Genomic DNA, 10799 nt, shown 5'->3' with positions numbered 1-10799 from the left:
CTTTGATTTTCCACAGCATGGATGAGCCTTAGCTCCTACATCATCATTTGAATTGTTTTGATCAGTCATTTTTATTTTAAGGCAATACTCAAAGCATCAGCAGAAGAGAAGCACATGCAGAAGGACAGCCAGGCCCATTCCCCTCTCCAATGTCTCCGTTGCCAGTTCCCAGGTACGGTTTTGGAATTAAAATTTGGAATTTGGAGCTACTGGGCTCCACCTGCTCCAGGCTGGGCCTCACTCCAGCTGTGCTGTAGCCTCCATGGAAATGGGGCTGTGGCAGTCAAACACCCTTTGGGCTCCGGGGATCCGTGCCCTGTGCCACCTTGAACCTCATGGACAGCACGTCCTTGATCCCCGCCTCGATCTCATCGTTGGCCTCCACCGACCCCACTCCTTTGGGAGACCCCGTGAGAATCAAGTCCCCTTCTTCCAAGGTGAATATGTGGCTGATGTAGCTGATCAGGTAAGGGATGGAGAAGATCATGGACGAGGTGTCCCCCTCCTGCCTCATCTTCCCGTTCACCTTCAGCCAGATCTGCAGCTTGTGCGGGTCTGCGATCTTCTCCTTGGGCACGAAGTCACTGACTGGGCAGGAGGAGCCGAACCCCTTGGCCAAGGTCCAGGGCAGCCCCTTCTTCTTGCACTCCTCCTGGGTGTCGCGGGCCGTCATGTCCAGGCACAGGGCATAGCCCGCCACGTGCCCCATGGCCGCGTCCTGCGGCACGGCCTGCGCCCTGCGGCCGATGACCACCCCCAGCTCCACCTCGTGGTGCAGGTTCCGGCAGTAGTAGGGCCGCACGATCGGGGACCCCTCCCGCACGTAGGCCGAGGAGGGCTTGAGGAAGAAGAGCGGCTCGGCGGGCAGGGCGCTGCCCATCTCCTTGGCGTGCTCCGCGTAGTTGCGCCCCACGCACACGATGTTCCTGCCCCACTCCCAGAAGCGGGACAGCGGTTTGGAGCCGGCCATGGCCGCCCTTGCCGCGTCCTTGCCCGGTCCCCGCACGGCGCCGCCGCCGCTCCTGCTCCTCCCCCGCGGGGTGAGCGGGCGGGCCGGGGGCCGGGCCCGGGGCCGGCCGGGCGCAGCGCCGCCCCCGCGCACGCCGGGCCGGGCCGGGCCGGGCCGTGCCGGCGCTGCCGCCGCCTCCTGGGGCGGACAGCCAAGGTAACCGGGCCGGGCGGGGTGCACGATGCTCCGCGGGGGCTGGCGGGCGCTCGGCACCGCCCTGGCAGCCGGGGCCGTCCTCGGGGCCGTTCTCCGAGCCGGTACGTGCGGCGGGTGCGCCCCGGCAGGGCCGCGGCGGCTTTCGGGCCGTGCCTGGCGGCCCCGGGCGTGCCCGGCCCTTGGGCTGACTCACGGCCCGAGCAGGCCGGGAGCTGCGGGGCTGCAGGCGGGGCCGTGCCGGGCCGAGCCCATCGCGGAGGCCCCGCGGAGCCCCGGAGCGGCGGTCAGTGCTCAGGGAGGAGGAGGATGGGGGGCCGGGCTGCGTTCGGCGGGTGACAGCTTGTACCGGTGATGGAACCGACCCCAAACCGTCCGAGTTTGCTTTTGCATTTCGGGCCTAAATCCTCAAAGCCTCTCCTGGGCTCTCTGGGAAGTCTCCTCAGGTGGTTTTGCATCGCTGGGGTTTTAAGACGTGGCTGTGATGAGCGAGAATCGCCGGGGTTCTGTGCCGGGGACGCTGCCGGGAGCTGCAGTGTGGCAGTGCCAGAGCGAGCCTGTGGCAGCTCCCCAGGTCCCGGGATCGCAGGGTGGGCTCCGCACCTTCCACTGCCGGGACTGGGAGCTGCCCTGGCTTCAGACACTTTTCTTGGAGCCACAAACTCGCTGGGTATCCCAAAAATCCCCGCAGAGTATAAAGAGTGAACGTGGTTCTTGTGAGGCAGCGCAGCAGTTGGGCGTGCAGTCATTTCTGAGTGACAGCCTGGCTTGGAACGGGAATTTTCCACTCTTTTATGTAAGAAAGAGAGTAACCTCAAACGTTCTGGAGGAAGTGCACGAAGCAGCCGGGTTCTGAGGGAACCTGCCTGCTGACATTAACGCCTCCAGCTGCAGAGCCTTTCCCCTCGGCCGCTCCGTCGTGCCCAGGATCCATTCCACCAGCCCAGGTGGGTGAGTCAGAGCTGCTCTCCCACTGCTGTCCCACTCCTCCGCTCCAGGCCTGGGACAAAGCTGGGCGAGAATGAGTTCACTGGGCATTAATGAGTTCTGGGGCAGAGCTGTGTGTGTGACAGGATCTGAGCGTCGCCAGGGAGCTCCTCTGGGCTGGACAGCTCTGAGCAGGGCGTGAGGAGCTCCCTGCTCTCCTGAGCTGCAGCTGAGCTGCACATGGCAACTCACAACAAGTGATTTCATTCTTGGTGGATGTTTTCTCATTCCTTTGTTGAAATTACATGTTTGGAAACATTTCCTTATGTGGTGCAGCTTGTTTGTTTGTTTGGTAAGAATTGCAAATTACACACGCAAAGAGGCTGTGGGATCTGGGCCAAGGTTAGGGATGGTTCATAGGAAAAAAACATTTGAAATATTTGAATATTTCCTTTGAGTTGAAGTTAAGGTTGGGTTGTTTCCTTTTGTTTGGTTGTATTTTTTTTTTCCTAGTTGGTGTCTGGCCTGCGAACAAGCACCCAGTATAGATAACTCTTGTGACTGACAGCATCCAAAAGTTCTCCCTGTTGGCAGGCAGTTGTTTTTTGGGGTTTTTTTTTTTCCCATCAAAGAATAATAAGGGCTTTTTTTGTGTTCTTTTTTTTTTTGGAAAAACTGCTCCTCCTTCTCCAGAGGAGCACTGCAGGTAGGGATGCTTCTCCCAGTCCTGTAAATACCCAGTGCATGACCCTTGCTTTGTGCTTTGGGTTTGGTTTTTTTAAGCACTGTGTTTAATTTCACTGGTTCCCTCATGAGCAAGGATGGTGGAGGTGGAAGGGGAAGAAGCTCTGGGTGGGATGGTAGTGCCAGAGGGCCCTGACAGCTCCCTGTGCCCAGGCTGGGCTGGCAGCAGGAGCAGATCTGCAGGACTGTGGGGTTCCTGCAGAGCTGCTCTTATCAGGGGTGGGCAGGCTGGGGACAGTGGGACAGGGTGAGCACCAGCACGGAGGGAGGTGGCCAAGCAGGAAAGTCAGGAGCCTTTGGGAGAGTCAGTGATGCAGAATAAAATAGGTCTGAGCCAGCACAGGCACCTCTGGGTTGTGCAAACACCTCGTGGGTGCTCAGACAGCAGTTCCTGACCTGCAGGGACTGGCACCTCTTTCCCTGCAAGTGTTGGAGCTCAGCTCTGAGCTGCAGGGCCCAGCAATGCCAGGCCTCGCTGTCTTGGCTTCCCTTCCTCCAGTTTGTGTGGTAGCACCTCTCAGGGTTGGTAATTTCTGTAAGAGCCTGTGCAGCAAGCAGTGGAGCCCAGGTTATTTGCATCTGGAATTTGCTTCTTGGATCTGATTAAACATTGAACCAAAAGCAAACATGGAAGCTCTGGTGTTGCATCAGGCAGGCATGAGTAAGACCTGGCCAGGTGGGGAGCCTTCCTCCCTTGAGAGCCTGTTTCCTCTCCATGTGCAGTGCAGGATGACATTTCCCCCAGAAATACAAACTGGATATTTCTGTCAGAGCAGTGCATGTATTTCTGTATTTCTCTTTTTTTTTTCCCCTCCTTCCTTCTTGTTTTTTGGCTCTGACGTGTCATTTGTGCCTTTTTTGCAAAGTCACTGTCCCAGGCTGACCTTTGACCAGCTCCATTCTGCTCTCCTGCCCCTTGAAATGTCCTCTCTGAAGCAGGGGCAGAGTTGCCCCTGCATGGAAAGCAAAGAGTCCTGTCCTTCTCAGGGCAGCTCTGGAGCACCCAGAGCCTTGAGGGACACCAGGTTTAGTCCCGTGGTGGCCTCGCTCCTCGTGTCTGAAGGGGGCAGGTCGGGCTGTGCTGTGAGCTGGGACACCTGCCATGCCCTGTCCCACCTGTCCCCCTCCCAGGGCTGAGCTCTGGCTGTTTTTGGTGCCCAGGTCCAGCACAGCTGCGAGCTAAATTCCTGCACACGGAGCACGAGCTGAGAGAGGCCAAGACAGTGAGCCAGGCCGACATGAAGGTGGAAATCCTGCCAGCCCTCACTGACAACTACATGTACCTCCTCATCGACCAGGACACCAGGGAGGCTGCCATCGTCGACCCTGTGCAGCCCCAGAAGGTAACACCCCCTGGCTCTGGGATGGCCTTCCAGGATGTCCTTCCAGGAGGGAACGAGCCCCACGCTGCCTCAGGTGTGGGGAAAAGGCTGGAAGGGCTGGCTGTGCACAGGGACAGCCTGGGGTCACCCTCACTCACCCAGGGATTGCTGTGTCCCTAATTTCAGAGATTGCTGTGTCCCCCACTCACCCAAGGATTGCTGTGTCCCTAATTTCAGAGATTGCTGTGTCACTCACTCACCCATGGATTGCTGTGTCCCCCACTCACCCCAGGGATTGCTGTGTCCCTAATTTCAGAGATTGCTGTGTCCCCCACTCACCCCAGGGATTGCTGTGTCCCTCACTCACCCAGGGATTGCTGTGTCCCTAACTCACCCCAGGGATTGCTGTGTCCCTAATTTCAGAGATTGCTGTGTCCCCCACTTACCCAGGGATTGCTGTGTCCCTAATTTCAGAGATTGCTGTGTCCCCCACTCACCCAGGGATTGCTGTGTCCCTAATTTCAGAGATTGCTATGTCCCTAACTCACCCAGGGATTGCTGTGTCCCTAATTTCAGAGATTGCTGTGTCCCCCACTCACCCCAGGGATTGCTGTGTCCCTAATTTCAGAGATTGCTGTGTCCCCCACTCACCCCAGGGATTGCTGTGTCCCTCACTCACCCAGGGATTGCTGTGTCCCCCACTCACCCCAGGGATTGCTGTGTCCCTCACTCACCCAGGGATTGCTGTGTCCCTAATTTCAGAGATTGCTGTGTCCCCCACTCACCCAGGGATTGCTGTGTCCCCCACTCACCCAGGGATTGCTGTGTCCCCCACTCACCCCAGGGATTGCTGTGTCCCTAACTCACCCCAGGGATTGCTGTGTCCCTAATTTCAGAGATTGCTGTGTCACTCACTCACCCATGGATTGCTGTGTCCCCCACTCACCCCAGGGATTGCTGTGTCCCTAATTTCAGAGATTGCTGTGTCCCTCACTCACCCCAGGGATTGCTGTGTCCCCCACTCAACCCAGGGATTGCTGTGTCCCCCACTCACCCAGGGATTGCTGACCTGGTTTGGGATTTTGGCCCTAATTTGATGTAGGCCAGAAAAGGGAAAGGGGACTTGGGGCTGGGTCAGGGCTCTTGTGCTGCCCTCTACCTCCAGCCTGGATGGGATGAGCTCCCTGCAGGGCTGCTGTGGCTCTCACTCCTCGTGCCCAGGTGCCACCAGGGGTGCTGCCAGCTTGTTCCATGGAGTGACTCTCCTCCTGTGTCCCTCCTGCAGGTTTTGGATGCAGTCAAAAAGCATGGAGTGAAGCTGACCTCTGTCCTGACCACCCACCACCACTGGTAACCACCCTTTCCTGGTCCCTCACACACACAGCCAGGAGCTGCTGCTCTCCTGGCTCCAGGTGATCTCTGAGCAGCAGCTGAGGCGTGAGCAGAAGGATCAGAGCTCATTCCTTGGCCTTGCTCTGAGCAGATGCCTTGTGCAGAGCTGTGTGTCAGTGCCTTTCACCTTTACAATGCTGATTTTTGCAGGGAGCCAGTGCAGTGCCTGGCTCTGGAGGCAGCTGTGGCTGTGGGAGGGAGCACCTTGGTGCTGAGGTGCCAGGACAGGCCCGTGAGGCGTCCTGCAGTCAGCATTGTGGGAGGATCAGCTTTGCCAGGGGTGTAAAAGGAATGTTTTGCTGTAGTAACCTGTCTGTGGGTGAGAGTGGAGCCACCTCTGTGGCTGGAGAGGGAAACAAGCAGCCCTGAGCTGGACAAACCAGCAGCACAGCAGTGCTGGGCTCTGGGGTAACTGTGAGCCTGCTCCCTGGTGTTTTGTGGGGTGCTGGACTGCACATTTTCCACTCACCCCATTCCCTCCCTGCCCCAGTTACTGGAGAGGTTACTGGGAGCCCCTAAGGCTGCTGTTTCCCAACTGGGGGTGGCCTTGTCAGGGATTGATTCCCCCTCTGGCTGCCCGAGTTACTGGAGAAATGGTCTCCACTCCTGTTGTCATGGCCTGTCCTTGGCTGTGAGGAGTGATGGATCCTGGGAGAGGCTGGATCAGAAATGATCACCTGGAGCTTACCACTGCACTCCCAGTGACCACAAACCTGTGCTCATCCCTCCCCAAATCCATTTTTTCCCCTTCCAGGGACCATGCTGGAGGCAATGAGAAGCTGGTGAAGATGGAGCCGGGGCTGCGCGTGTACGGGGGGGACAGCAGGGTGGGGGCCCTGACCCACAGAGTGTCCCACCTGACAGCTCTCAAGGTAAAGGGGGGCCTGCAGGGCTCTGGGCACCCCCTCCTTGTGGCACAGCCGTGTTCCCACCTGGGCTGGGCAGCTCTGGTGCCTTTCAGCACCCCTGGGGTGTGGGCATGGCTGAAATGCAGCTTTCACCATTTTCCAGCCCTGGGACTGCGACCCCTCTGCCTTGTGTGGGGACAGCTCTGGGGCACCTGGGACATGCTGGGTGTCCCTGTGCAGCTGGGGGACAGGACAGGAACAGTGTGACAGGGCAGGGCTGTGTGACAGAGCAGGGATTGTGCTCTGCCAGGGGCATGGTGACAATCCAGGAGAACAGATCCAGGTGTTCCTGTGGGATGCCAGCTGGAAGATGGGGTGAGGACAGCAGTGCCAGCTGCTGCCTGCCTGTCCCCTGTTGGCAGGGAGCTGGCAGGTGACAGCACTGCTGGGACAGGTGCAGGCAGGCGTGAAGGGCACTGCTGGCCTTGGGTGCAGCCTGGGAGGGGCAGCAGCAGAGGAGGGGGCACAGGAAGGTGGGCAGATGAGGCTGTGTTGAATCTTTGCCTTTTCCTCATCCACTTCTCCCCTTCAGCTCCATTTCTGTTTGGAGCTTTTTTCACACTCAATCAGCTTTGTTTAGGATTCTCTGTTGGCTCCTGCTGCCAGCCAGGCTTTGAGTCCCTGTGCATGGAAATGAAAGGATCTGGCAGTTCCCTTTGTCAGGACACCTGCTTGGAGGAAACAGCTCCCTGCCAGCCCTCCCTCCCTGGGCTCTCCCAGGAGCAGAGCTGCAGCTTCCTGGCCAGACTGGGGCAGATTTAGGAGCATTGGAGCACTGAGAGTAGCAATTCTTTTCTAACCATGCCATTGCAGCTTCAGTTTTAGTGTTGTGCCTTCTTCCCAGGTGGGATCTCTGAGTGTGAAATGCCTCAGTACGCCGTGTCACACCTCGGGACACATCTGTTATTATGTGACTAAGCCAAATAGCTCCGAGCCACCTGCAGTTTTTACAGGTGAGGAGTTGGGAGGTTCCCTTGCAAAAACAGAAGCTCCCCCTCTGCCTGGGTGCCTCTGGCTCTGGATGTGCATCCCTGCCATCCCTCCCTTCCTGCCAGGGCAGCTGCTTAACACCCACATCTTGCTCCCCTTTCCAAGCAGGAGCTGTAGGTGGAGCTGGGGAAGCCCCTCTGGGTTTGTAAGCCAGGGCTGCCCACCCTGCAGGCAGCATCAGGAGTGAGTCCTGGATGAGTCCTACATCCAGCATTTTTTTTCCTGGAAAAGGGAGCTGTTGGTTTCCTGTTTGAGGCCAAACTGGCTGATCCCAAACCCTGTTGCTTTTCCATATATCTGTGCTCAGGTCTGACAGCAGAGAGAGGAGAGAGTAGGGGACTCAGGGAGGGCTGGTGCTCCACTGCTGGTGGCCAGGGCCTGGATCCTGGTTTGGGGAGAAGGATTCCCCTTCCCTGGGGCTGTGCTTCATCCCTGTGTTCTCCAGAGCTCACAGAAGCTCCTGCATGGAAGAGAAAGAGCCTTAAACAAGAGTTTAGGGAGCACTGGGCAGCAAATAGAGGTGACTCACCTTTGTTCAGGTTCACAGCAAAGAACAAGTGTTCTTGTCCCCTGTAGGAGGGACAGCAGGGGACAGGGGCTGCCCACAGGTAGGAGGTGCTGGCAGGAGGTGTCTGGTGAGGCTGCCTGTGCCCCCAGTGGTGGTGTGGCACAGCCTGGCTGTCCCCGTGCTCCTGCTGCTGTGCTGGGGCAGCAGTGGCAGGGCTGAGCCCTCAGGCTGGTGTGGGCAGCCTGCTGTGGGCCTGATGCCATGTCACCCCTGCAGGTGACACCCTGTTCGTGGCTGGCTGCGGGAAGTTCTTCGAGGGCACCCCGGAAGAGATGTACAAGGCACTGATTGAGATTTTGGGCAGCCTGGACCCCAGAACGGTACAAAGCTCTCCTTTTGTGTGAGTGAGCCAGCCCACAGAGCACACAAACACCCTGAGGGTGCTGCTGTGCAGGGAGACTCTGGTGTGTGCAAGGAGTGGATGCTTGCAGGAGTTCTGTGCTGCTGGATGGCTGCAGTGCCCTGGAGAGGATTGGCCTGCCCCAAATGTGTTTGTGCTTTGTGGGGAAGGAGCTGGGGCTGGTTATTAAAGGCTGGGACATGGGGCTCTCTCATCTGTTCTGCTGGCAGCTTGTCCTGCCTGCTGAGTCTGGCACTTGTGCCTGTCTCCATTTGGGGGTGTTGGGTTGAGTGTGTTGTCCCTGCTGTGCTGGTGGCACCTGGCAGTCCCCCTTGGTGCCTTTGGAGTGCCCAGTGTCACTGTCCCTTCCTCTTCCCAGAGGGTTTTCTGTGGCCACGAGTACACCATCAACAACCTCAAGTTTGCTCGGCACGTGGAGCCCAGGAACCCCAGCATCCAGGAGAAGCTGGCCTGGGCCAAGGTGAGCTGCTCCTCCTTCCCTGCACACAGAGCCTTGCCCAGGAGCTGCAGGAGAGGAGACAGTGCTGGGGAGAGCAGAGGGAGCTGAGGGCCAGGAGCTGCAGGATGCTGTGTTGCAGGGAGCAGGGTTTGGCTGTGTCCACAGTTTGCTGTTCCCTGCCTGGAAGCTCCTGCTCTGTCCAGGGCACTCCCTGCTCCCCAGAATTCCTGGTGGAGCAGCTCTGTGTCCCTCTTTGCAGGCCCAGTACGACAGTGGAGAGCCCACCATCCCCTCCACCATCGCTGAGGAGTTCACCTACAACCCCTTCATGAGAGTGAGGTAGGGAGCCCCTGCCTGGGGGGCTGTGGCAAGGGGGAAATGTCCCAGTGCCTCCCACATCCCTGCCTGGCTGCCTCCAGGGCTCTCACTGCCTGTGCTGCCAGAAGGTTCCTGCATCTGGGGGCTGTGCTGAGCATCCTTCCCTGACTCAGGAGGCAGAGCAGGCTTTGCTGTGTCCTGTCCTTCATCCAGCAGAGGCACAGGAGTCCCATTTCCTCCCGAGCCTTGAAACCAGGCTGAGAGCTGTGCCAAAGCCCAGTGTTGGATGCTGAGTGCAGCCTTGAGCCCTGCCCCTGGTGCTCCACAGCTGGGATTCCATCCTGACCCTGCTCTTCCTCCTGGCAGGGAGAAGTCAGTCCAGGAGCACGCTGGGGAGAGCGACCCTGTGCGGGTCATGGGGGCCATCAGGAAAGAGAAGGACAACTTCAGAGTGCCCAAGGACTGAGCCCTGCCTGCATCACTTTAATCATCACTTTAATGTCACTTCAAGCGTCACTTAGACCGTTCAGATGTTTTAGGAGTCAAATCTTCTGTCGTGGTTGAGACAAGTTTTCTTTAGGTTTTTTGTTTTGTTTTAATTAAGGAAAAAAAAAAGCACTTTGCCTTTGTTGAGATGTTCTACAGCATATTTATATTATGATGAAGAATATTTATCCTCCTCTTGCTCTCTCAAGCTGTCACGTGTCACCTGCAGATCATTGTGCAAGTGTTGGTGTGAGACTCCAGGCTGGGCAGGATCAAACCTGGAGGTTTAGGAAGAAGCTTCTCTCCTTTCTGTGGGAGCCTGCTGTGGATGCAGAAGGTGGGACTGAGATGTCTTTGTGTGAAGCAGAGACCAAATTCAGGAGCTGAAGATTTCAATGTTTCCTCCATGCTGCTACTTCAACATTCTGGGTGTCCTCCTGGCTAAATCCAGTTCCAGAGACAGACCTGCCGTGCCCGTGCTGCTCCAGGGTGTCACTGGGGAGCCCCCCGGGCTGCTCTGGCTCTGGGAGTGGCTCTGGGAGTGGCTCTGGGGCCATCCAGCTGCTCTCTTGTCCCCAGGCATTGCTGTGCTTGCACCCTTTGAGTCCCGAGGCTGTTGCATGAACCTGCTGCCTGCTGTCCCCTGTGTGTGACCTGGGCTTTGGCTGGTGCCTCAGGATGCAGGGCCAGCCACTCCTGGTGAGTGACTGTCCCCCTGAGCTGTGGTGACAGCCCTGCAGCAGGCCTGGCAGTGACAGGCAGCTGAGCAGTTACCTGTCCCCAGGTGAGCAGGGATGTGGGGTGGCACCATTTGCTTTAAAATGCTGAATTTTGTGTAGTTCAGAGAGAAAAGTGGTGCCTAAAGCTGTGCTGCCACACCTGAGTGTGACTGTCCTGATGGGTGTGACTGTCCTGAGGGCTGGCCAGAGGGGAAATAAATAACAGCTGGAAGCAGAGGTTGTTAACTCACAGATTCCTTAATTTCTTGGGTTTGGACTGGAGATTGGAATCAACCAGCTGGGAGTGTCATTGTGCCTAATCCTGGGGTGAGTGGGTGGCATTTTGGGGACCCCAGGGGCTTTAGTGGCAGCTGCATTTTTGTGGGAGGGGAACAGAGAGGGTTCAGCCCTGGTTTTGCTGCCTCTGAGTGCCAGTCCCTCCTCACAAGGGGCATTTGGGCCC

The 10799-nt window shown here is 57.8% G+C and overlaps 2 protein-coding genes across 5 annotated transcripts; one reads left to right on the top strand and one right to left on the bottom strand.

Moving 5' to 3' along the window:
• Positions 1 to 52: 52 nt before the first annotated feature.
• FAHD1 (fumarylacetoacetate hydrolase domain containing 1) lies at positions 53 to 1046 on the bottom strand. The gene has a single exon (XM_059861792.1). It carries the CDS (start codon positions 968 to 970, stop codon positions 284 to 286), a length of 687 nt encoding a protein of 228 aa, XP_059717775.1. The 5' UTR covers positions 971 to 1046; the 3' UTR covers positions 53 to 283.
• Positions 1047 to 1087: 41 nt separating this feature from the next.
• Positions 1088 to 10582, top strand: LOC132335337 (hydroxyacylglutathione hydrolase, mitochondrial). Of its 4 annotated transcripts, none has more exons than XM_059861789.1 (9): positions 1088 to 1165; positions 3995 to 4176; positions 5441 to 5505; positions 6302 to 6419; positions 7300 to 7408; positions 8230 to 8333; positions 8733 to 8834; positions 9073 to 9152; positions 9498 to 10582. In XM_059861789.1, the coding sequence occupies exons 2-9, from the start codon at positions 4072 to 4074 to the stop codon at positions 9595 to 9597; spliced, it is 783 nt and encodes a 260-aa protein (XP_059717772.1). In that variant the 5' UTR covers positions 1088 to 1165; positions 3995 to 4071; the 3' UTR covers positions 9598 to 10582. The 4 variants fall into 4 exon arrangements, with proteins under 4 accessions (XP_059717772.1, XP_059717771.1, XP_059717774.1 ...); XM_059861788.1 differs by having other exon boundaries at positions 1116 to 1266; XM_059861791.1 differs by lacking the exon at positions 1088 to 1165 and adding an exon at positions 1308 to 1448.
• Positions 10583 to 10799: the final 217 nt, after the last annotated feature.

Source organism: Haemorhous mexicanus, chromosome 17 (assembly GCF_027477595.1).
Source record: "Haemorhous mexicanus isolate bHaeMex1 chromosome 17, bHaeMex1.pri, whole genome shotgun sequence".
Classification (NCBI taxonomy): Eukaryota; Metazoa; Chordata; class Aves; order Passeriformes; family Fringillidae; genus Haemorhous; species Haemorhous mexicanus.
This window is presented reverse-complemented; position numbering and strand designations above follow the sequence as displayed.

Coding starts and splice junctions, on each gene's coding strand:
- FAHD1 (XM_059861792.1), bottom strand. CDS start 970: ATGGCCGGCTCCAAACCGCTGTCCCGCTTCTGGGAGTGGGGCAGGAAC.
- LOC132335337 (XM_059861788.1), top strand. CDS start 1,191: ATGCTCCGCGGGGGCTGGCGGGCGCTCGGCACCGCCCTGGCAGCCGGG. Junction 6,420..7,299: donor CCCACCTGACAGCTCTCAAG/GTAAAGGGGGGC, acceptor CCTTCTTCCCAG/GTGGGATCTCTGAGTGTGAA. Junction 8,334..8,732: donor GCAGCCTGGACCCCAGAACG/GTACAAAGCTCT, acceptor TCCTCTTCCCAG/AGGGTTTTCTGTGGCCACGA.